This window comes from Platichthys flesus, chromosome 1 (genome assembly GCF_949316205.1).
Source record: "Platichthys flesus chromosome 1, fPlaFle2.1, whole genome shotgun sequence".
NCBI classification, from domain to species: domain Eukaryota; kingdom Metazoa; phylum Chordata; class Actinopteri; order Pleuronectiformes; family Pleuronectidae; genus Platichthys; species Platichthys flesus.
This window is the reverse complement of record NC_084945.1, coordinates 15,279,387-15,304,596: the sequence shown is the minus strand read 5'-3', so window position 1 is coordinate 15,304,596 and position 25,210 is coordinate 15,279,387. Positions and strand designations below refer to the sequence as shown.

The window sequence follows — 25,210 nt, the reverse complement described above, 5'->3', positions numbered from 1 at the left end:
AAAGTCACAAATTTAACTTAACATCACACAGGAATTTATTTAGAAATGTATAATATTGATCTCGACACCTTGAACAAAATGATATGCTGAGTCTGTCAGTGTTTACGACTTCCCCCAGTCCAGAGCTTTCAGGAACTCGTCTTCCGTGAACGACAGCAGCTTGGCAGCCTCAAAATGCATCTGCAAGCACGCAACAATAAAACTTTGTTAATTGTATATTTAATCGAACACAATAAACAGGGTTTGTATTAACAGGGTCTGAAAGATTCACTGACCTTTTGCCTTTTGAGAATGTCAATCAGTTTGAGCTGCTTCTTGAAACCAACAACGAGTTCTGCTTTCTGCTTTTTCAGCATTTTGTTTTCAGCAAGTAGATTTTCTTTGCTCTGATTGTCCGTGCTTATGTTGTCCTAAACAAATAGAAGGTAGAAGACTGAATTAGTACAAGCTAGACGGAACTTGCATTACTTCTGCAACAGGTAAGATTCATTCAACATAGTAAAATTCATTTGAAGCTTTAGTTAAATGTTGCTGCTTAAAATTCAGCTACACTAATTGAAAGACTTCTGTTCTCCACACGTTCAGTTTTCAAGTGTTTAGTGTTGAGGTTGTATAATCCTTGTGTGAGGTTATTATCTCTGTTTTCAAGGAATCGTCTGTTTATTAATAGGATGAATTATCTTTTTTACTTAAGAGATTGTTGCACATTAGTTCACTTTAATCATACTTTTTCATTCTAAAGGTAAAATATTGTGACACTCAAAATGGCTTCTTTTAATTATTAAAAATAAAGATAAAGTTCTTTATTCGTTTTTTTTCAGATTTATTCATTAAGTGTTCAATTTAAGTTTGATTCTTTATTAATTTCACATTACATTACTTTGATTATAAACCTGCTTCTGTTTTGATTAATAAAAGTCTGCTCTTCAAATACTAAAATGTGTTGGTTGTCAACAAATAAAATAAGAGCCATGTCAAAAAGAAAAGTCTTGTTCCAGTTCAGTAGTGAAGACCAGGTGGTGAAAGTCAACCACTTTCAAGTAGCGGTCATGAAATGAGTTTCAGCAAAGAATGAAATCACAATTAAAACAATTTACAAAAAGATTCATATTACCAACTGTAAATAAACCATAGTTAAAATTCAGAAACAAAAATTAGCCAACATTTTCTGCACAAAAACTTTGCAATAATAAAAAACACCACATTTGAATACCTACAGTAGTAATTAAACCTAGATTGTTTTTATCAGCAGGGACAGCAGTGTGATTTACTGGTTACCTTATTAGTCTGTTTCATCTGGTTGAGCTGAGTCTTTAACCTCTCCACCTCCTCCAGAGCTCTGTTCAGACGAACCTCTGCGGCGCTGTGCACGGCTCCTGCTTGTTTGTTGGACCTATTCAGATTTTCTATTTCCTACACAGAGCAAAGGGAGTTAATACAACGGATTTATCTCACATGGGTAGGAAGACGGTGTCAGATTTTACGGTTTGTTATTGAGTCTGTGCCGTCTCTCACACTGGGTTTGCAGTGACACAAACCTTTTTCAATCCAGACACTTGCAGTTGAAGATCATCACATTTTTTGGTTGACTCCTCTGCTAAAGCTCTGTGCTTCTCAATCTGTTTTTGCTGAGCGCTTGTGGTCTTCTGTCCTTTGGCTCGGTCCACCTCCATCTCCTTAATCTTTGCACTGAGTTCAGCATTTTGATTATCCTTGTAACAACAGAACAATAGATATAATATCTATTGTGCAATAGATATAATATCTATTGTGTCTCTTGACACTTCTAGTTAACTTATTGTTCATGTACATATTTCACATTACCTTCCTGTAACATTCACGCGAGAGTTGATCCAGTTCTTCGTGCATGATCCGTAGCTTTGCATTGAGAACCCGCATCTGAGCTTCTGAAACGGCTTAAAAAAACAGAACAATGAGCACATTTACAAAACCAGGAGAAGTGGCTTTATCTCACGGTTCACGTCGTGGCAAAAACAGATTTCTCTTATTTTGATTTAATTTAGGAAGTGACAAAAAAATACAATTTCCAATCCCGGGTCAATATAAAAACACTATTAGTTTTTTGGAAAAGGTTTTCAAACTAAAACATTTATTGTTTTAAAAGGATAGATTTCTTATAAAACAATTAATAAAACAGAACTTGCATATCAAGTTGTTACAAAAAGATGAAGATTGTATTAAAACAGTTTGCTGCTTTTTGGCATGACTTTTATAAGTATTTGCAAATTTTGTTATTTATTTATAATTAACTGGAGTTTACATTACTTAAAGTGATATAAAGATTTACCTGATCCAACATTGTCTCCAGCATTAAGTACATCATGGTCGTCCCCAACAATGTCATGAATGTCAGTGTCTTTCATCTTCTCCTCCATACCACGAATCAATTTTTCTAGAAATAAATCCCCATCTTCAACATCTGCGGACTCATCTGCACGAGACAGGCTTCTGCAATCGAGCAAACAACAATAAAATATCAGAATATTAATGTCAATGATATTCTAAAAAAGTCATGTCCTAGAAATTGTTGCTTAATGAACTAAATAGTTGGGAATGGATTTAGAAACTATATCAAATCCAACTTACACTCTTTTACAGTCAGACTTTTTTCCTTTTGTTCCAGGACGCAGGATGCGTGATATTCTGTGGATGAACAGATAAATAAACAGAAAGACAAGGAGGAAATAAGTTATTTGAATAAGTGATTTTTCTTTCACTGACTTAGTTTGTAAAGTGTATCTCTATTTAGAGGCTGGTCTTTTTCACTGAAATAAATTTAAACCTTTGAACGGGTGGTCAGTGAGAAAATTTGCCTCTAAAAAGTCTACAACCATGTTTGTGTTCCTGAGCCGGAGATATTTCTTACCTTGAATCCTCTTCATCTTCATTGTCTGAAATCAGGAGGGTGGATAACGGCTTTGACGGAACTTTACTCTGTTCTCTCTAAAATAAAAAACAGCAAAAAGAAGTTTCAGTTTTACCACGAGTCAGGTCCTAAACATTCACATTCAACTTTCCCCATCAGTTGAGCTACTGTTGTGACAGATTTAGTAAAATGATGCAAACGGGTGAATAACTTACCATGAGCTGCTCTGCCTGCTTTACTAGCTCTGTTGTTTTGACCTCTAGCTCTGCATTTAAGAGTCTGATGGGAAAATAATTATGGTTAAACATTATTTTATCATAACCATGACTTCTGTGTTGTAAAATTCAATCACTATATTTTGTAGGAAATTCTCTCTTTAAATGTTGAAGGAAAACGGTAACAGTGTTACATCTCTAAACACGACCCCAACACTTCATCCCACATTGCACTATCATATCTACTCTTGTGTAGATTAAAATATGTACCACCATTATTTTGAAACAAATTTTATTAATTGTATTTATTAATTGTGTTGACAGCTCTTGTGTCATGTGTGTGTGAAAAATGTAAAAAAGGAGATTTGAGTGAGTAATTATAAAAATCAGGAAAAAGTCAAGGTAAAGTCATGTAAGTCCGTTAAATAGAGGTCTAGTACACCTGAAGAGTTTCTCTCTAGGTTTGATGAAGGAATGTACTCAATGTGAAGGAGTACAACATTGAGTACAATTGAGTACAACTTCTAACACAAGACACATAATGTCTCAATTACACACTGATTGTGTGTTGATTGATATTTACATGATAATTACTCAAATGAGATTCAACAGTGTTAATTAATCAGAAGGGGTCATTTGATGATCCTACACATGAATGAATTCATGAACAAAATGATCCAAACCAAGCAGAAGAAAGTCTTACTTGTATTTTTCTTCCTGAGCAAGCAGGTGACAACCTCTTTGCTCACCCGTCAGCTTTTTGGGGGGAACAGATGCAGATTGGACCTGGGATCTTACATCAGCTCTCTTAGACCTCTCACTGGTCGAGCTGGCGGATGGACGTCTCTGTTTCTTAACAACAAAACAACACAGAGCAGTAGATTTTATTACATAATCCCCTATGCATACATATTTACTACAAGATATGATATTTCATATTTCACCTTGATTGATGATGGATGTCAACAAACGCATGGTTTAAGTCACCCATATTTTACTTGTATGAGCTGCTGTATGTGCCCACATTTGTTTTGATCCGATGGTTGTTGTGTTACATGTTGTTTGTGACAGTGTTTGTGGATAAAACCACGACCACATGTCAGTGTCTTGTCAATCTTTAACCCTTTGATACGCAACATGGTTTAAAAGTGACCCGGCTAAGTTTTTATAATCTGTATCTTTGCAGGGAATGAATTTCATCTACCAGTATTTCAGGGATTCCCCACTTTACTTGTTTTTATCATCACAAATACATATTAACATTTTTCCTTTATTACTTTAGGAATAAAAATCATATTTGTATCACAACCCTTTAATGCACAACATGGGTCAAAACTGACTCGTAGTCATTACCTGTGTTATTTAATTCAGGAGTGTTTCTTTGCTTTATTTTTGAAATAAATGTATTTTATCATTTAATATTCTAAGTATTGATTAAATATCTTGTTTTGATTATCTCAAATCACTATTTTCCTTTTCTCCTTTCTTACTTTCTAAAGAAAAAGTAAATTTTGTATTTCTATATCACTTTTACACACATAAACAGTTACTATTCACTTGGGAATACCTATAATTAATTTCACACAGCTGCTGTACCACTACTGTAAAAACAATCTTCTGAATAAGTTCAGAGAGAGACTGATATGCCTGTGTTCAGAAACTCTCTGACTACCTACATACTGAATATTAAACATTTTTACTCTATAGATCAAGAGATTTTTCAAAGTAAAGTCCAACATGTGTGCAATCAAATCAGTTCATTTCTGGATATTTCAAAGCTCTATACAAACACTTTGCTCAATAAGTTCAGAGTGAGACTGATGTGCCTGTGTTTAGGACCTCCCTGACTACCTACATACATGAATATCAAAATTTTTTACTGGATATATTTGGAGATTTAAAGTCCAATATTTTCACTGTTTCGAATTTTTCAAAGTTAAGTCCAACATTTACACTGTGAAATAGATCATTTCAGGATATTTCAAAGTACTGTAAAAAACCCTTTGCTCAATAAGTTCAGAAAGAGACTGATATGCCTGTGTTCGGGACCTCTCTGACTACCTACATACTGAACATCAAACCTGTTTTCTGTATAGATTAAGAGAATTTTCAAAGAAAAGAGGACCTAGACTGACATCATAGGAGCCTTCTCCAAAATGAAGAAGGATACGCTAAATAAGCTAAAAAGAAGGAAATGTATACGGGTCACTTGTGACCCATGTTGTGCATTAGAAGGGTTTTGCATAGCTTGTGCATAAAAGGGTTAACAGCACCTGGTTAGAATAAGCCATGATGTTCTACATTAGAGTCCGTGCTAAGGGACGGTCAGCAGCCCCAGTGTGTGAGAAACCTAATCTGTTAAAAAACAACCGATCCGGTTTAAATTTACGATGGAAGCATAAAAACACATGTAAGGGATTAAGATGTAAACCACAACAAACCTGTGAACCGGCGGACTGAGCCCTTTTATTCAAACCTCGTTCAGCCATGGAGACGAAGAGAGCGGAAGCAAACGCAGATCCGGTTGCCTAGCAACTACTCTCTAGTACGGTAGCCCTTGAAAGACATTTTAGGTGGATGTCGTTTTTTTCATACCTTACCACAAGAAGTGAAAGTCGAGTGTTTAACGGATACATATCTTGATTTAACAAGTTGCACGAATTGATATTTGCTTTACAAATGAAGATTTCACGTTCAAAACTCATGACGAGTTTATTGAATATGATGCTTTGTACATACGATTTGAGATAAAACATTTTAAATTGATTGATTGGTCAATTGATAGAAAATTGACCTGTAAATAATGATCTTATCCTTAGACTTCTACATGTTTCGTCGTTTACACCTCTCAAATGGAGAGGGTATGCTTCATTCCTTGTATTTATTATGATAATATTTTTTTTCATTATAATTATTAAAATTATAAAGATCATTAGAGGACAATACAAGACACTGGACATTGTCCCTGGTGATGGTGCACTTTTGGAGGTTTATATTCACTGTTTACAAGATAAGTCAAGAAAATAACCAGCAGATTCAGGCCAATCCACAATGAAAATAATAATAGCTGAAGCCAACAAAATGATTATAAATTAAATCCATAACCCAACAAACTGCAACAGTAAAATGCTGTTTACGTCTGAATGCAGTAATAATCTACTAATGTATAATAGTAACACAGAGACATACAGAGTGGACATACAGAGTGGTTATTTATCCACATTTACTTTCGAGTTATTTTTGGTAGTCGTCACTTCACTGATTGTACTTAAATATTTACTTAAATGTTTGCAAAGCAGTACATTTCCTTTCCTACAATATGATATTAGTCCTTTTACTCTTATAATGATTGGCAAACCTCCTGCAACACTGATTTACATATAGCACAAAACAATACTTCAGTACAGCACTAGAGTAAATGTACTTCTTCCGCCCAGCCACACGATGACATTTCTTTTTGTTTTTTTGCTGGGCTGAACTGGCACCATTTACATCTATAATATGAATAACACCCATATACACACTCATAATAGCATGCTCAGTAATGTCCCCTACTGACATGTTTACATGTCTTAATGTGGAGGGGGTGCTGTCGGTGCGCATGCGCCTGTCCCGCGGCTTCTACTCAGTATGCACATGCAAAGAAATCCCACAACGTGAGGGGCAGCGCACCGGAGGGACGAGCCAGTAGTTCTGCAGCTGCCTGGTCTCTGTTTACACCTTTACTCATATCCGTGCACCGGCTCGGGCCTGACAGCGGCGCGTAGCTTCGTTACACCGGCTCTTCAAGTCACCAAGTGTCGGGGACCCGGAGGGAGCGATGTCGGAGGAGGAGGGCGGGTTGGCAATAACAACAACACGGCGCGCTGCTGCCGCTGCTGCCGCTGCTGCTGCTGTCCCGTTAGCATCACAGTGTTCTTCGGTCCATGTCGTTTAACCGCGCCGGGCCAATACACCCGTCCACGCCTCCAGTCCAGACCCGTCCCGTCCCGTGCCGAGGCCCGCCCTGATGGCCGAGGCGGACCCCCAGCAGCAGCAGGCGGACCGCGGGGCGGGGAGCCTGCCCGGCCTGCTCCTCCCCGGGCTGCAGGGCGCCGAGGCCAGTGCTCTGCAGCTCAGGATCAAGAACTCCATCTGGTGAGGACGTGTGCACATGTACTACTGTGCACGGTTTGATTATACAGAAATGAATCATTGGCCTATAGCAAGCTGGTCCCAATAGAGAGAGTCATCGTCTCTGTCAAGCGACTTCACGCTGCACAGATCGTTAAACCACGTGGGGACATGTTGTGATTTTGGGCTGTTTTTACACTCAATGACAGGAGATGGGGGTGGATGAGGTTTTTAGACCTTTGACTTGAATAAAAGTAGCAAGATCAACATTTGATAATACTCACAAATGTTTTCTTAAGCTTAAAAATAGTAGTAAAGTAGTAGTAGTAGTAGTAGTAGTAAAGTATCACCAATAAGGTCCGTTGATAAAAAACCTTTCTTACACTGTTGAGATTTATTTTTTGGACCAGCTTAAAATAATAACTTTAATAAGCAACACACAAATTAATTAAATAAGTTGATATTTTCAAGTTCAGTTGTTGCCAACTGAAGTGTTGTCAAGTTGGTCAATTATTTTATCTGTGTTGTTATCATTATGATTGTTATTCTTTTGTTGTTGTTTTATTGGATAGTGTAGGTATTTTTCAACAACATAGCTTCATATCATACAAACTGAATTTATACAAGTCACTCCAGGAACTATAGGTAAATTCAACTAAGTAAAGATGACAATATATCCTTCTAAAATAGAGGGGATAAAAAGTATTAAATGTCAGAAAATGTCAAAGAGCATTCAAGTACAGAGCTTGACTAAATGTGCAGTCAAGTTCACCCTCCTCTTCCTCCTCTTCGCTTAACACCTGCCTCCATGAATTTTCTTGTGAATTGATTTGTTAAATACATCAGCACAGTAACGATCATCTACTCTCTGTCTGACTGTTTTATTTACTGTGTTCCATCTATTTCCATCATCAACTATGAGTGACACTTCAAAACCAACTTACTGATGTTAAGTCGGTTGGATTTTTAAGTGTAATCATGTAATTAAGGGGACACGGGTCAAATAGTCACCTTAGAATCAAGCTGCACCATATTTCACCACCTATAGATGTCAGTCTTTTAAACATGCCAGATTGTTTGAAGTTTCAAGTTTACTGGATTCTTCCCTGACTCATACCAAGTTTTATGTCCTATAATCTTGCTTAAAATCAAACAAACAAACAAACAAACACACACTCTGTTTGCACAATGTCGTGCAGATGGCTGTGATAAGAGCTCGGGAGACATGTGTAGGCTTGTATGTCCTCGGCGGAGGAATATGCGCTCTCGTGCCACTCTAGTTTAAATATCAAATAGTAATAAAATGTCAAAAGGCAGAATTATCGGAAAGGACAACAGTTCAGAGTTGAAACGTCTGCCCGAAATACCAAGACAGAAACCTTGTGCACCACTTGTGCCAGATTGTCAATAACATATTGAGATATTGACAATCTGTCTCTCTCCCTCCATCTTTACCCTAAGAGGATTTGAGCATAAATATTGGCATTCACCTCAGCGACCTGCCGCTGAGTGGTTTATGGTAGAATGAGAACGTCTTAGGCAGGGTCAGCAGGTTCATTTATAATTACACTATCACCCTGTTTTCATTTGAAATAATGGTTTGTAACTAAGTGCAAATACAGAGTTGTACTGTTCCTGCTGGATCTCATGTAGACCTACAGTGCACCTGGAGAGTATTGGGAGTTAAAGGATCTCTTCAAGTTATTTCCTTTTATTTTCTAATTAAAGTCCCTGTGAACACCTTTGGATGTGTTTCAGTGAACCTGACAAATCCGCCTCACAAACAGCCTAATGACAGCCTCTCAGCACCGGGCCTCCTGGTAACAGTGAATTAAAGTGAACTGTTCTTGTCATGGCTTAGAGTCATCTCCTGATTCTTACCTGCCCCGTGTCTTTAAGTGTGACCTACCTTCTGTCTCACAGTCCACCAGGCAACAACCTGATCTGTCTGCAGATTAGGAATTAGTCCTAGAGAAGTTGTTCATGAATGCTTTGACCCTTTGTTGTGTTGCACAGCTCTGAATCATCTCAAGCTTGTTTTAGCTGAAATAAGGTGTCTTTCATTGGACCGTGTATTCCATTTATCTACTTGAGGTGTCCTTACTTTAAAAATACTGATTGACAACTTATTTTGCCTTTTCCTTTTGCATTTATTTATGTACTTTATATACTAGTTTCTATTTGTTGTAAAATTTGTATAGAGGACATGAGTCTAACCCTATGGATAAGTTCAGGATTCACAATGAAACATTTGAGATCAATACAGGTATATGGGTAAATATGATGATGATATATGATTTTGTTTTTTTTGCTTTTCTTTAAATAGTTTACATTCACAGTTGTTTTGTAATATTATTCATTTGAGATAAGCTTTAGTGGATTTTACCAGCGAGTGAGTGTTAAAATCCTTCTGTCTGAGACAATGTTACCGCGGCGCTCGTCTCCCTCTTTTTACATATGACAACATGTGTTCCCAATGGTGGGATACATGACCTGAGAGATGCTGAAGGGAGGGTCGTCTCATACCAAACATTCCTTTGCTTTATAAATAAATAGACACAAGGGCTCATGTTACACCAGCTTCATACTAATTCATACTATGTCTGTATTTTGCAGCAAATCTGTTCAATCAAAAGTGGAAAACATCCTGGTGAGTAATTCTGACATGTTATTGATCTATGGATTGCATTTTGAATTAACCTTTTTAAATCTCCTCAACAATAAGTAATAATAGCTATAAGTCATTTGATTTTGATGGTAATTTACTTGGGGCTATCATGTGTAGAGCTGAAGTCTCATTGTTTTGTTATTAGTGGAAATCTTTTCTGGCAGTATATCAAATGACAGCAAATGTTTTAACAGCAGCTTTTAAGATCGACCTATATAGATCTGAGCATAAACTGTACTGAGTTCCAAAGGTTGTCTGAAGCGATGTCTCAGGGCTCTATAAGGTCAATCCAGTCTTTGTAATTCAATTCTTTAAATCATGGAGGTCTTTTATCTGTACTAATATCCACTAGCTTAGAAGAGTACGTTTTATGTGTTTATAAGTTTATGTGTGCCTAAAACTCAATCAAAAATGTTGGTGATGTGACCAGCGAGTTCACTGATGTGCATCGAAAACCTTTGAATGGTGGCAACATGTAATTAACCTGTGTGAGCCAACTCATCAGATGGTTAACTATGCCTAGCTGTCATAGACCAGTGTCATGTTTGTCACCTCTATAAACAGAGTATGATTCATATGTTGCACCCCCTATAGGTCGAAGGTAACATTGCGAAAGAATATTAGTTAAAAATGAAGTCAAGAAATCCGTTCAGCCAACCTTACTGATCACAGTCTTTATTAAAACCCAATAGGAGGAAGATGTTGGAAGGAAGAACAGCAGATATCTTAAATTATCTTTGTTATTACCAGTTTTAATTGTCAAAGTGATTTAAAGACCTTTAATTACAAAATATGTTTCAGTTATTATCGTATATGGAAAAGACAACATCTAACAAAACCTCATATTAAAGAAAAAACTGACAGTGAATTTTTGGTATTTTTGTTTGAAAATTATTTCTAATAATAATAATTTTCTAAATAACTGGTGATTGATTTTCTTTCACTGTACTTGTCAGCAAAGTTGGACCTCCCTTTGTTGTTCAATGACAACTTAAGCAATATTTTTTAGAAAATAATGTGTGCAACTCAACAGAGTGAGACAGTCTGTCCTCTCACCAGAGCTGTAGCCGACATGTTGAATCTTAGATATATAAATATTATTTCTTTACTAGAATTATGATAAATTTAAATCACTAAGTGTAGTGAAGATCAATCGTAGATTCAGTTTAACTTAACAGAGTAATAGTACCATGTTTCAGCTTTTAATAAATCCAACCTTTATTAACCAAACCAAGGCTTGTGGACGTTAGCTTTGCCTTCTGTTGTCCTTATGTAGCCCAATATATCTCTAATATATCTTTCTTTATATATAATGAATGATGTCATGTAGTTGTTTATATAGACTAGTTTATCTGGTCTTATCCCGGCCATGCCTTTTAAAAAAAGTTGTAACCCTAGATCCAGTCCTGTATCCTGTGATCCACCACTGCTGATGATTCTCAGGCACGCTTCATTAGTCCATACACTCCCATATTAATGAAATGAGGACCTCAAGGGCTGGGCAAAAAAAAAGGCAATTATTTTCGCAATATAATAAGTATAATTTGTAATAATTTATAAAAAATCTAACATATATTGAAATATTACTTATATCATTGTGTAAGTTAGGAGATATAACACATTATTGTTCTACCTCAGATTTGTGTTTTGCTGTTTATTGAGTGTTTGTCATTCTCTGCTCAGACTGCAGACTTTAAAACCACGACTTTAACTCAGGAGGTAAAATCAGTCTTTAAACTTAAAACAAATAACAATGTGACATTTATCATGATAATTATCAATAGCAAAAAAGTTGCAAAAAATGTTAACTATTTTGCTTATTAATCTTCTGCATTTTGAATGAACAAATACACAATAAAAGGCAAGTCTGAACTTTGAGTTTAAACCAGTCCTGTCCTGAAATAACCAACATAACTTAAAACTGCTTGAAAACAGCATAACATTTCAACTTAGCAAAAATGTATCCTGATCCATTGAATTGATATATGCAGAGTAATTTATGCCAGTTAGGAAAGAGTGTGCGTTCTGAATAAAGGCACAACAAACCTGTCAGACATATGATTATGGAGCAGATATGTTATACCCGTGACATACAGGAACTGGTGAAGACCCAAATGCAGACATTCTTGAGGACAGATAAACAAACAGAAGTCAGCAGTCAAAATGGTAAAGTAAATTCCCAAAGAAAAGGCAAAGTATAAAAATACAAAACTTGGTCATTAAACTTGTGAAGAAACACTGGGAAACACTGACAAGTCGACCAGGAACCTGACAAGACAATTGTCTGCGTGATTGGGGAAACACAGTCCATAAACACAAGAAGTCCAACAAAAGATCCATAAAAAATTCAAACAGGCCACAACAAGTTCCAAACAAATCAGAAGTGCAAAAAGTGTCCTCAATCGGTCCGAATAGGCATCGCAAGTCGTTCAAAAGTTCAACCTAAGTCAGAATCAGGGCGATTACATGGATTGATCCAGAGAACATAAATATTTGTAGGAGGTGAAAAACTAATGAATATGAATCAGCTGATTTTTAATATAAACGGAATTTTTAACCTTAAATCATTTATCAGAGAATTGGGACCAAGATGTGTAATTAGAGGTACGTTGTAAAATAAAGACGTAAGTGGATTTGTGGCACTCGCACCTTTTCCCAGAAGACATTTTGACACGTGAAAGTCGTAAAAACCACCCGTGTAGATGATGAAGTGAATGATGGCTGGATTCCATTCAGCTGCTTCAGTTTCAGGCTGCATGCTGACTCACTGTCACACTGTCATGAATGACTTGCATTGAAATGAGCGGATGTGACCGTTGTCATGAGCACCTGTGCTTTTCTTACTGTCACATGTCTAAGTGATTGCTGCTGTGAAAAGGGCCTCAGACATATTGTAGGTGATTACCGACTTCTGTTTCTCGTTACTTATCAATTAGTATTTGAGCCTGCACACATTTAGTTTCAAGGTAAACTGAGTTGAAGGGGGAATAGAGTTCACCGCGCAGGACCGAGGACACTTGTTACATTACATTGACAGTCCAAGTCATCAGAGCAGGACGTGAGTCAGACTGAAAAGGCAGAGGATGTCCTCTGGATGATGCACTAAAAAGATTCAGGGAAAAGGATTGTGAGCTCATTTATGAAAATGATGTGTATTCTACTGGTATTGCTCAGTGTCAATGACCTGTAGTTCCCACACGTCAAAGATGTTAATGAGAAGAGATGAGCAGCATAAAGTTTATTCCGAGAGGCCATTGAAAGGGGTGGACATGTCCTAGTGGAGGAATGTGTTGGCAGTGTGTGTGCATGTGTGTGTCTGTGCCCTCCCCGTGCAGCAGGCCGTCCTGAGAGAAGGGCGGGAGGCGGGAGGGTGGCAGGAGTTTGGATTTCACCTTACAGGCTATGCAGGAGTCCGTCTCTGTATCTCTGTCTGCAGCTGTTTGTGCTCAATGTGTGCTCATGTTTGTGTGTCTCAGTCTGTGCAGCTGTATGAATGCATGCAGTATGAAAGTCAAAATGAATCTCCTCAGTCCTAGACCAACTGTTGTTTATGATAAGGTGCAGAGCTTGACTCATATGATGCCCACAAAGCAAAGTCCTCGTCTCATCAGACCATCCAACCTTCTTCTACGCGCTTTCTGTCAAACTATAGCTGAGATGACTTGCAACTGTTTTGTCTCTTTCTTTTCAATCTTAGCCTTTAAAGTTTAAAAGTCCTTCAGAGGGTTCTTGATAGCTTTCCTCACTGGTCTCCTTTTTGGATGCTCAGTTTTTTAGGATAGGCTGCTGTCGGCAGATGCATGTGCATTTACGTGTTGTTTGAATAATCTAAAAACATTTAGGTACACAAATTTTCTACCGTCCTAACTTTATCAGATTATTAGGCTGTAGGACATACCAGGATGCTCCTTGGATGACAGGCGTTCACGTTCATAGTCTTGCATCATCATTGTAGGTTTTGCTACAACACTGGCACACAAAAGCTCAGACCTCCAGATACAGATGCACTCATACTATACAGTCAATGGAAACAGATCTCCATTCGCTTATGTGACCGGCTGCACCGCCATCATATAAATGTGTCATATTAACGATAATGAATACTTGAAGGCTCACAAGTATTTTGCATTTTATTTTGAAAATTAAGTGAAATTATCTTTTAGAGATCTGTTGTTACTTTGACATAAAATTGTATTTCTCAGTCGATTCATTTGAAAATGGCACATTAATTCTTCTTTGACTCAATGCTGTAAAACAATAAAATACTAAAATTTTCCGTAAGGCTGAAAACCTTTTATAGGAACCATATTCACTGGGTTGGCTCACACGGGTTAGGGCTCGGCAATACATACCATATGATTTGTTAAAGTTAATAAAAAAGTTTCACTTTGTGGTGGTGAGGCTGATTTGCAGCATGACTTCTCCATAGATCAGCACGTAAAACCCCAGCAAGGGATTGAAATGGTTCGGACCTCACAAGTTACGATAGGAAAGGTGTATCCTACTGTATTCCATCAGAAGCTTGTCTTTGATTAAATGATTAAATACTTAGTTAATGAAGGTTCTTAATCAAAGGCAGGTCAGGATGTGTATTTCCTCAATCATCTTTCGTCAAGATCCATGGATTATTCTCTGAGAAATCAATAAAAATGTTGAATAACATCCTATCTAGTAATATTAAAGAAAGTGAAACAATAAGGATTGATGGCTTCTTCCATGGGTCATGCCCCCCCCAACCCTCCACAAAGTGCCAAGAAAATCGGTTGAGTAGGTCTTGTGTTATCCTGCTGACAAACAAACAACCTTCTTGGCTGAGGTAACTGTCCAAGAATAACTCCAACTTGCGTGTGTGTTCTTCAGGTGTAAAATAACCATGTCCGATTTTAAAACCACAGCAGTAGATGATTTTGGGCTGATGGAAAGAAACATTTAAAAACGCTTTTCATTTCCTTTCCACAGCAAGATGTCGAGAAGTTCTCAGACATTGAAAAACTCTACCTCTACCTTAAGTTGCCTTCTGGTCCGAGCAGCTGCAGCAGCACTGAGAAGAGGTAAAGCTTCACCTGCTCTCTGACAGGATTTACAGATAAATGGACTCTGGAATAACTTTACAGGATTTTTCATTGAGTCTGCCAGACAGTTTTTATTTGCTATATGATGTGAATAATATAGAACGGCATAATTGTTCATCAGTGATCCACATCTTTTCTCAGTGACCAGAGTGCCCTGTCCTCAAGCCGCACTCAGCAGATGCATGCGTTCAACTGGATTCGCAATCATTTAGAGGAATACCCGGAGACATCTCTCCCCAAACAGGAAGTCTATGATGAATACAAGTAGGTTTTTCTTTTCTGTCATCACACACATTTACAATCATTCTATTTTTTTCCATAACTAAACAATTTCAGGCTGAAACTTTAACTTTCCAATTAAAATAAAACGCACAGTGAGAATGAAAGTATCAGTCTATTTTCTTAATGAAGAAACAATATTAATGTTTATTTATTTCATTCTTTATCTGTGATGTTTCACCTCACGGCTCCTCGTGTTCAAGTCTCTTTCTCCACTAAACTGCTGCCGGCTAAAGCGTCAATATAAATAGACGGCGCAGGCATGAGAATCACGGCAGCATGTGCTGGTAATATTAGAATGGAAAGTCTGAGACAGTCATTGAAATGCTCTGACAGTGTTATGTAACTGTCTTTTTAACTCCACCAGAACAGAAATACAGTGGCCCCCAGAAATATTGGCGCCTTTAGGATTGACAGGTGAAAAGGCTTCAGAGAAACATAATGTGCTGCACTAGAAAACAATAGGAACAGTTTCTTTTGAATGAAGTAATCATATTAAGTCTATCCGATCATTTTAATAATTCATGACACCACTAAAGTATTTCTAAGGGAGTTATTATCAAAGTAAATGAGAAGAATTTGTATCATAAGAACTCACTTAGATGACAAAGACAAATGACTACAGTTTATACATACATCATGTTTATACATACGTGTATCTGTGTGGTACATACTTGGGATACATAAAACGATTAAGAACACTGAATGTTAGATGGGAAAACAGATGACGTACAGTGAACCGTAATAAAATAATGTCAGATGTGGCTGTCAGTTTAGTTTCAACGCATCTCATCTTACAAGTTTGTCCAACTGTAAATCGCTGTTACAACTTAATTGTGGGAATTCTGTCTTTATGTTTACCTATAAAATAACATAATAATGTGTCTGGTGCTGTGGGTACATTGGGTTTCTGGAGCTTTCACTGAAAGATGCTCAAACAATATAATGTGCCAAGAGGACCTACAGAGGCAAGTGATCAGTCTCTGACAGTTGGTCAATTCATTTAATCCCTTCTTAGGATAAAGATATTTGTTGTGGCTCATTTTGTTATTTCAAAGCAACCTGGTATCTATAGGAACATCTATACTTGTACTATGACTTTGATTTAAAATTCAAGGTATTTGCTGTGATATGGTTGAAAACTGACTGATTCATCACATTAACTCTGCCTGCCTTGTGTTTCAGGAGCTTCTGTGACAATCTCAACTACCACCCGCTGAGCGCTGCAGACTTTGGGAAAATGATGAAAAACGTCTTCCCGAACATGAAGGCGCGTCGACTTGGCATGAGAGGAAAATCTAAATATCCTTCGGTGGAATGGATTGTGCCAGTCTGGCCTCTGTCTCTGGTCACAGACCATCTGCTGTTGCAGTTCATAAGCCCCTCTCTAAATATAGATGTGAAATGGAATAAAGTCCCCTCTCTGCCTCGGAAGCACAAGCATAATACAGAGACGCACAGGGAGTCACTGTGATCTTGACCTTCATGACTCATTCATGATTTTAAAACGTTTCTTTTGTGACCTTTAATCTATCAGAACTGCTTGATTATAACATGATCATTTTAAACTCAGAGGTGTTGAATGTACCAATCATTTACGATATTATCCTGTATATTGGCAGCAGATGTAAATGTTCTGGAATCACATGTTTTTCATCTTAACACCAGTTCACATATTGCTATAGTGGATTAAGGAAGAGACCCTTTGTTCACATGCCATCGTTACCTGCTCTGGATCTCCATAAATCACCAGAAGGAGTAAGAACCTTTACAGCCTTCTTATAAATATTGCAGAATCATTTTAAGTGTCTCTTTGTAAATAACATCTTATCTAATGTGTGTAGCTGCAGTGTGATGTCCTGGAGTCACCAGGTCAGCTCAGCAGCATCAAGGAGGAGGTTCGGTTTGCAGCCTGTGACCTGGTGTGTGAGTGGGCCCAGAAGGTGCTGAAACGCCAGTTTGATGCCGTGGAGGATCTGGCCCGCTTCCTCATCGACAGCCACTACATCAGCAACAAGTCTCTGGCAGCTCTCACCATTGTGACCGGCACAGCCACAGGTAGCACTCCGGTTCTGCTGCTGGCCTCATGCTGTGCGGTTTTAAACTGTAGTTGGAAAACGACATCTAGTGGCAACTATCTGTCAGTGCAGTTACTGACTTCAAATGTATATTCAAGCTCCGTGTGAGAGACCTTTGCAGTGAAGTTCCATTGTAGCAAAAATAAAGTAGTTAAATAAGAAATAACACACAACGGTGAAGTGCCACAAAAAACTTCCAGTGGCTTCTTAGTTCCAACGTATTAAGTTACACAAATAACTTAAAACCAACTTAAAACAGAAGCGACTCAAAGAACATAAATTAACCTTTATAACCTTAACCTTAATAGAACCAAACCAACCAAAGCGCTGCCGGCTTATTCGCTTTTCAAGTTGTGTTTAAACCAAATATTGTGTTTCAAGCCTATATACACATATTATTTCAACTGGGGAACCACATGTCAGAGGAGTCAGATGCACAACTCAGACCGGCTTAAGAGCGACAGCAGAGTAAACAAACCCCGGAAGACTAAGAATAGAAAAAAGGGAAACAAGGCTGTAGCACTGGACCCTAGGCTAAGGAACTAAGACGACACAGCACTGTGACTGAATACGCTATTGGAGGAGACACGTGTTACATATTATGGCAGAAAAGAGAATCAGGACAGTGTGAAAGACATAAGGGCGGGAAGTGAGATTTGAAACAAGAGGTGATGTTAGTGACGTCAAACAAAAACTAAGAAACACAAGAGTGAGAAATAATGAGATGTGACTAAATGTTTCCCGACAATTATTAGCGGTGGAAGTAATCAGATCATTTACTTAAGGAAAAGTACCAATGTCGCTACATCTAATGTCCTCCTGTTTTATTTCTCTAGAGGTTAAGACTCCACAGTCTGCATCAGCTTTCATCCCCACTGCTGAGGCTCACTCCTTCCAGCCTCACGTGACGAACCTGTCGTCACCTTCTGTCGATGCGAAGCAGCAGCTCCAGAGGAAGATCCAGAGAAAACAACAGGAACAGAAGCTGCACTCTCCTTTACCCGGAGAGGGACAAACCAAGAGATCAGAGGAAAGTGTGCCTTCAGGTAGCCCCACACCTCCGTCACCTCAGCCAACCATAGGCATTGTGGTCGCTGCCGTCTCCAGCCCCATCACGGTGAGAAACAGGGCTCATATGTTACTTAATGAATAATTTTGTAAATATCAGTAGAGTCTGACTGATGTAAAACAAAAAGATAACGGTTAGCTGTTACACGTTCACTACCTTCATCTACTTGCAGGTTATAATATAAAATTCTGTTCTACTGCTTTCTGATGGAGCTTCTTTCTCCACAGGTTCAGAGAAGTGGGCAGCTGATGTCCCCAAGTCCGGTGGGAACAGTTGAGAGCAAAGCGCTTCCCTTCAACTTCCAAATGGTGACACAGCCGATGACACGGAGCCCAAAGACCCTGCAAAATATTCTGCCCAGTCCAACGGGAGAACGCACGGCTCGGCAGCGCTACGCTCAAATCCTGCCCAAACCTTTAGCCACGACCTCTATCACTTTGCACTCACCCTCTGCCATGATCATTGCCAACAGCCCGATTAAAACTGTGATGACCACGTGTCATGTCAGCCCAGTCAGTTTGGTCAAGATGACGGCCATATCGTTGGCACCCAACAGCAGCACCACCACCACGACCTTCACAAACGCGACCCTGCGGTCAGCATCTGCAGGGATCAGCACTTCCACTGTTGCAGAAGACATCAGCTCTAATCAAACCACGAGAAGCGCTTCTGCTGTCCCAATGCTGGCCCCGGTGGCCTGGCAAGGGCAGACAGCTGCCGCTCACAGCATCGATGTTGAAATGGAAGTCGAAGCAATACATCAAAATAGCCAAATGCAAAATCCTAGCAGTCTCATTTTGACTCAAGGGGCAATGGCAAATAGAAGCATAGGGGCTGTACAGAGGGCCGCCAGTGTTCCTATTCCTCAGACGAAAGGCTTCCTGGTTCTGGAAGAAACATCTCTCACTAAATACAATGGAAAGTCCTCCTTATGCACTTACGCTACGGCAGAAGTCGAAAGCAGCAATAGAAGCACCAACAATACAAGCACTTCGCACTTGACTCCCTCCCCTCAGAATACCAGCTCTGTTTCGATACTGAACACCAGCGGAGCTCCTTCGTGTCGGGACAGCTGTGGTGTGACACCAACAAAGGAAAGTTTCCTGTCCACCAAAAGCCTAAGGAAACGCTCTAGCGTCAGCCCAGAACCTTCCCCAGTCAAAAGGGTTTTTATGCCCCAGCAGCCTGTAGGGGGCACTGCTGCTCTTGGATATGGCATCAGAAAGCCAGTCGGTTATTTCTCCAGGCTGGGAGCTCCGACTCGACCCGAAAGTGCACCGGCCACCAGGGAGGTGGAAGTGAGAATGAACTCTGTCTCTACCACTCCAGTCCATTCACTCTGCACTTCCTCTTTCAGACCCAGTGGCTTTTACTCTGTTGCCAACACACAGAGCTCCATCCAGAGGAAAAACACCACCACTGTTTTGGAAAATAGCAGCTCAGTCAGTCACGCATTAACACAGCAACAGCAGGGGCACACAGTGGCTAATGTGCATGTCATACCTAATAACCCCAGCTTCCAGCAGCACTCAGGTGATGGGAGGATCTCAAACTCCACCACAGGAATCATGCAAGGAGCTCAGCAGCAAAGCTACACCCAGTCCAACCCTGCCAACGAAACCTTAGAGTTTTTGAGTCAAGTGTCATCGTCCAATCATCTCCCTATGCAGACAGACATGGACTACTTTCCCTTCGATGACGATGTGACTCAGGACAGCATCGTGGAGGAGCTGGTGCAGATGGAGGAGCAGATGAAGCTCAACAGCCTGCGTGGGTTCGGAGTCACAATGCAAGGCAAGCAGCACGCGGTGCCGGACAACGTTATGTCCACTAATCAGTCAATGACTGCTTTCTATCACGCTGCCAACCACAGCGGCAACCCAATCCATACACCAACCCCGACACCCACTCCCACACCAACGTCAGAGATGATGGGAGGAGCTCAAGGCTTCACCGGCGAGAGTCCCTGCTCCCACATCGCCTCCACACCCCCCGTGGACAGCGCGCTGGGAAGCAGTCGTCACACCCCACTCGGTACTCCACACTCCAGCTGCAGCAGCAATGTGCCACCCAGTCCGGTGGAGTGCAGGAATCCGTTTGCTTTCACGCCCATCAACTCCAGCATTACTGGTTTCCATGACTGCAGCACTGTCTCCAGCAGCCCCGTCAAGCCCATGCAGAGGCCGATGGCCACCCACCCAGACAAGACCAGGCTGGAGTGGATGAATAACAGTTACAACAGCAGCAGTGAGAGTTTAAGCAAGTCAAACAGTGGAATGGGAATACTCCCCGGTTATCAAGGCCTGATAGATGACCATTTTCAGAAACCTCATGCCTTTGCCGTCCCTCATGCGCGGTACCACGACAGCAGCTTCGGCCGCTTGACTCCCATCTCTCCTGTGCAGCAGCAGGTAGCTAACATGACCAACATGACCAAGCAGGAGGGTTTCGCTGTACCTGCCCCACTGGATAATAAAAACACCAACGCACCCACTACAAATTTCCGCTGTCGCAGCGTGAGCCCCGCGGTGCATCAGAGGAACTTCTGCGGAAACAGCGCCCATCCCAACGTCCTTCGTTCAGTGGTGTCTCCCTATAATTCTCCTGTGACTCCTGAGATGTTGAACATCTTTGCAAACAGCCAGACTAATCTTGGGATGAGCAGCATGGCCCAGCGGAGCCGCTCAGTGCCGCTCAACATCATGATGCAAACTGAGGTCCGTCCCATGGCAGGCCAACAATGCAACAACAAAAACCTTGGCAGTGTCCTTCTGAGCAAGCTGGACAGTGACAGCGACGATGCTCTGCGGGGTATAGGCATCAGTAATTTACCCTCCAGCTACACTGCGCGCATGAACCTCACTCAGATCCTGGAGTCTGACCCAAGCCTCTCCTGCGCTGACAACCACCTCAGCATGATGACCTGTGACACCACCAGCCCCTGCAAGCTGCAGAGGCCAGATTACCTCATCGAAAGCGCCATTAATGAACCAATGCATTTCTCTGCAAGTGAGAGCCTAGTACAATCTGCCTCTAGACAGCATCAGCAGGCCCAGTCTATGATGTTAACTCTGAACCAACAGCAGCAGCAAGAAGAACTGCATCAGCATCAGCACCTGGACTTCAGCAGCACCGTCAACGACCTCCTGACAGACCACAGCCTCGCTGCCGGGGGTCAGCTCGTCGAACAGGCGTCAGAGCTGACTACAGGCGGAGCAGACTTCCCTTGTGAAATCAGAATGACGTCAGAGTTCTCCAGTAGCATCAACGACCTCAATGCATTGGATTCAAACCTTCTGTTTGACCCCAACCAGCAACAAGGGCAATATCAAAACACTGCCCCAGAGGAGATGGTGAATGAGCCGCTGTTTCAGCACATCAGCAGCGAGACGGCTCATTCGAGTGGACTTGACTGGCTGGAAAGCAAAGATCAAACAACTGTTGGATTGATGGGTTGAGAACTGAGCTTTTTTTGTAAATCTTATCATTTTAACTTGGAGTTGCTGTTTGTTTGTACTTGTTTTCAGGCATTTACACCTAAAATGCAACAATGGACACAGTGAGGTTTGTCCAGTTTAAGTGCCAGGCTGAACTGCAAAGATGCTGCAACACACTGATCAAAATGCAAATCACAGAACATCACTTTATACTGTTGTATTAAGTGCAAGAAAAACTGTGGTTCCTGAACACACCTAATCCTAAATCTGTTTTATTATGTTGTGTTTGAGGTTTCACGACAGAATCAACTCTTAAAAGTTCCATATAACCGATCCATGAATTATGCAAGAAATATGGAAATTGATAATATTGATCAAAATATACTTTTACAACAATATTTCTGTAATCAAAGGCATTACAGTATCTAATTCCTCTGAGTATCGGAGATGGAAATGGAAGCATCAAACAGTCGTCAGTCTGCTTTCAGTGCAGCTGAAAAAGATCAAAACAATCCGACATGTTAAAAATATACAAACACTTAATAGAAAAACAATTTTATGACAAAAATGCAGCAAAATGCATCCATGTAAATCCATTAACTATATTATTATGGTCACCCATCACCCATAATTAATATTATGCTAAAGAGTCTGCTTGGAGCTTATTACAGAATTAAATTTATCATATCCTCATTTCTTAAACTTGGATATGCTTTTTTTTATTATCACAGATTTTGAGCCTTGTCCGAATCAGACTAAGTTTTACTTGATGTCAATACTAATAATATTTGGCCTCTGTGTGCACATTGCTTTATTAATATGTCATATTTTTTGCAAAATTTGAATGAAGTTGTCTTGAAGATATTTATAAAGCTCTAATGAATCCCTTTAATTTATATGCAAATCTTTTGATAATTGTTTTATATAGATATATTTCCAAATATCAGCAATACACTTTATGCAAAAAAAACAAAAACAGATTAATGTCAAAGAAATACACAAGTTGTCAAGTGTGGAAACATTAAGCCGAGAGGGAAAGCCTCTGACTTGCAATGAGGTCCTAAAAATAGCTTTAATTATGGATCTTTATAGATGGCATGTGTATGGTCATATTGAGATGGATTATGTGATATCTTCAACATGTAGAGAAAGATGAGGCCTCAACCACTCGGAGAAAGGGAAACCACGTACCTAAGACTTCACTTAAAGCCCTTGACGGAAGGTTCCTGCACTTTGAAAGTATGAATCTTGTGTTAAAATAAGAATTATTGGAATTTTTAAATAAAAATGAAATAATAGCCATTTTTCTTAGAGCTGAACTTATTCACACAGTGTGCCAATAACTATTTGAATAAGTAGGTAAAAAAAAAGTTAAAAGTTAAAGAAACTAACTACTAACTCATCGTAGTGCACTGACAATCTGCAATACTTGAGATTCTTTCGAAAAATGCACTGTGTTTGGTTTGGATGAATATCGTCACTGCCTGTAGCAGACCAGCCTCTTCCACTGGTGAAGAGTCGTGTCTGAAGAAGGGATGCAACCAGCGATTTAAAGGTGCTTCTGCGGGTTTTTGGATCCTGAGCCTTAAGTCCATCCATACCAAAGACTACCTTTCAAATATAACCTGCAATAACATGTACTAACATCTCTGGTGTCTGTTACTAAGTGAAACATGTGGGATTATTGCAGCACTGGAAAAACATTTGTTTCTAAAACTCATATGAGGATTTCTACGTTTACTATCAATAAGGCTTTTCTAAGGCAAAAAACACCAATTCATTCATGAATTGTTTCTCTGTGTGTTAGCGTTAGGTCCCTGAGTGTACACTGTTGGTCACACAAACCTTATTGTTGTCAGTGTGGCCTGTTTGTCTTTGTGGTTATTTATTCAGAATGTGTTGTTTGTACAGAAGGTATAACCTTTAAAACCATATAATCCAGTGTATCCACAATAATCGACTTGCACCGTTTTGTAGCAGACAGTATGTTTTAATTGTGTTGCATATTACCACCCATATACACCGCTTATTTTGTCAACATGAGTTGTTCAATATATGAGGGTGAATAATGAATATGATTTTTTCTTTTTTATCCTCAAGATTCAGCTTGTTCTCTAAAACAATTTAGAACTGGATCTTTTTTGCAGGGATTTATCCCCAAAAAGATTTGCACATGGTTTTAAAGTATAAAATAATTACATGGCGCAATATCAATGCCATATATATTGAATAGGCAGTACATTGAATCTTTGAGTGTGTTGATAAATTGATGTTTTATACAGATTACAGAGGTTTGAACTTCTGGAAAAGCAGATTGTATCATTTTAATATATAATCTCATTTTGAGTCTAATTTAATATTGAGTTATCGAGAAAAGGATTCTTATTTTATTCAGCTTTTGGATCTTTTCTCTCAGTTTTGATGTTTAACTTAGTCTGTGGAAACGAGTGCATTTATGTCATTACCTCTGAAGTTTGTGTTTGATAAAGCCGTTACCCTTCCTCTTGTTGTGAGTAATTCAGAGCAGTAGAGCTGCCCTCCACTGTAGTCATGTTGCTGTGATCAGTGTCTAGAGGATTCTTTTTTTTCTCTGCATTTTAGCAAGTGCTTTTATAAGGGGGAAGTGCTTGTTAATACTGATTTTTAAATACTTTTTAAGACTAATAAACATTTTTAAGTACATCTGTATTTGTTTTCTCTAAGCTGTCTCCAGATTCTCTTGAATGTTATTCCTATCCATTTCGTGTTCAGAGCTTTGTAGCTCCTAGATCACAGTGTACTTTTTATGCACACAAATATACATGTTCAAGAAACATCTCTCTCTTCACCTTTAACAGAAAGTAAAAGAAAAGACAAAGAATATGATCCCATTTTGCTTCAGCTATAACGAAAAAAATTCAAGATAATACTTAGATTTAATTATTACTATTTACTAGTGTGTTTATAATAAGGTTTATATCTTAAGGTAAATTAAACATGGAAAAGATGAAAGTTGCTACCATACTTTTCCCCTTTTTGAAATAATAATACAGATAATAATAATCTGCAGTGCGCTGGTGAGCTGGGAATGGCTCCAATAAAAGATGAGCAGTATAGATAATAAATGGACGGATGAATGATGAAGGGATGGACTGATGATAGCAGAACTATGTTGCGCTGTAACCACATTGGAAACCAGCTCCAACCATCTAGTTTGTGTTGCCGTTAAATAAACTTGAACTTGTGCTGTTTGTTAACCTGTAGTAAAAACACCAGCATTGTGCTCTGAGCTGCACTGACTGTTGGATGACACCTCTGCCCTTTTCTGACCCACCACTGTTTATGTTTCTACTCATGCGTTTGACTAGCAACTTGACAGACATGGTAAGATCATTACTGACACCAGTCCTGCC

General features: G+C 39.3%; 2 protein-coding genes across 2 annotated transcripts; one reads left to right on the top strand and one right to left on the bottom strand.

Moving 5' to 3' along the window:
* Positions 1 to 23: 23 nt before the first annotated feature.
* tex9 (testis expressed 9) lies at positions 24 to 5,647 on the bottom strand. Its single transcript, XM_062386711.1, has 11 exons — positions 5,544 to 5,647; positions 3,806 to 3,954; positions 3,103 to 3,166; positions 2,888 to 2,964; positions 2,608 to 2,664; positions 2,309 to 2,469; positions 1,825 to 1,916; positions 1,539 to 1,712; positions 1,279 to 1,413; positions 276 to 410; positions 24 to 180 (listed from the first exon to the last, which is right to left on the bottom strand). The coding sequence occupies exons 1-11, from the start codon at positions 5,589 to 5,591 to the stop codon at positions 103 to 105; spliced, it is 1,170 nt and encodes a 389-aa protein (XP_062242695.1). The 5' UTR covers positions 5,592 to 5,647; the 3' UTR covers positions 24 to 102.
* Positions 5,648 to 6,085: 438 nt separating this feature from the next.
* Positions 6,086 to 24,500, top strand: LOC133952325 (DNA-binding protein RFX7-like). Its single transcript, XM_062386723.1, has 9 exons — positions 6,086 to 7,239; positions 9,832 to 9,865; positions 14,843 to 14,934; positions 15,097 to 15,219; positions 16,420 to 16,536; positions 16,908 to 16,992; positions 17,079 to 17,292; positions 18,149 to 18,429; positions 18,609 to 24,500. The coding sequence occupies exons 1-9, from the start codon at positions 7,112 to 7,114 to the stop codon at positions 21,837 to 21,839; spliced, it is 4,305 nt and encodes a 1,434-aa protein (XP_062242707.1). The 5' UTR covers positions 6,086 to 7,111; the 3' UTR covers positions 21,840 to 24,500.
* The last annotated feature ends 710 nt before the right edge of the window (positions 24,501 to 25,210 follow it).

Excerpts from the sequence above, each read along its gene's own strand:
- tex9 (XM_062386711.1), bottom strand. The coding sequence starts at position 5,591 with ATGGCTGAACGAGGTTTGAATAAAAGGGCTCAGTCCGCCGGTTCACAG. Across the intron at positions 2,665-2,887 it reads GAAGATGAAGAGGATTCAAG|AATATCACGCATCCTGCGTC; the intron begins GTAAGAAATATC and ends GTTCATCCACAG. Across the intron at positions 2,470-2,607 it reads AAGTCTGACTGTAAAAGAGT|AAGCCTGTCTCGTGCAGATG; the intron begins GTAAGTTGGATT and ends GCTCGATTGCAG.
- LOC133952325 (XM_062386723.1), top strand. The coding sequence starts at position 7,112 with ATGGCCGAGGCGGACCCCCAGCAGCAGCAGGCGGACCGCGGGGCGGGG. Across the intron at positions 14,935-15,096 it reads TGCAGCAGCACTGAGAAGAG|TGACCAGAGTGCCCTGTCCT; the intron begins GTAAAGCTTCAC and ends ATCTTTTCTCAG. Across the intron at positions 18,430-18,608 it reads CCGTCTCCAGCCCCATCACG|GTTCAGAGAAGTGGGCAGCT; the intron begins GTGAGAAACAGG and ends CTTTCTCCACAG.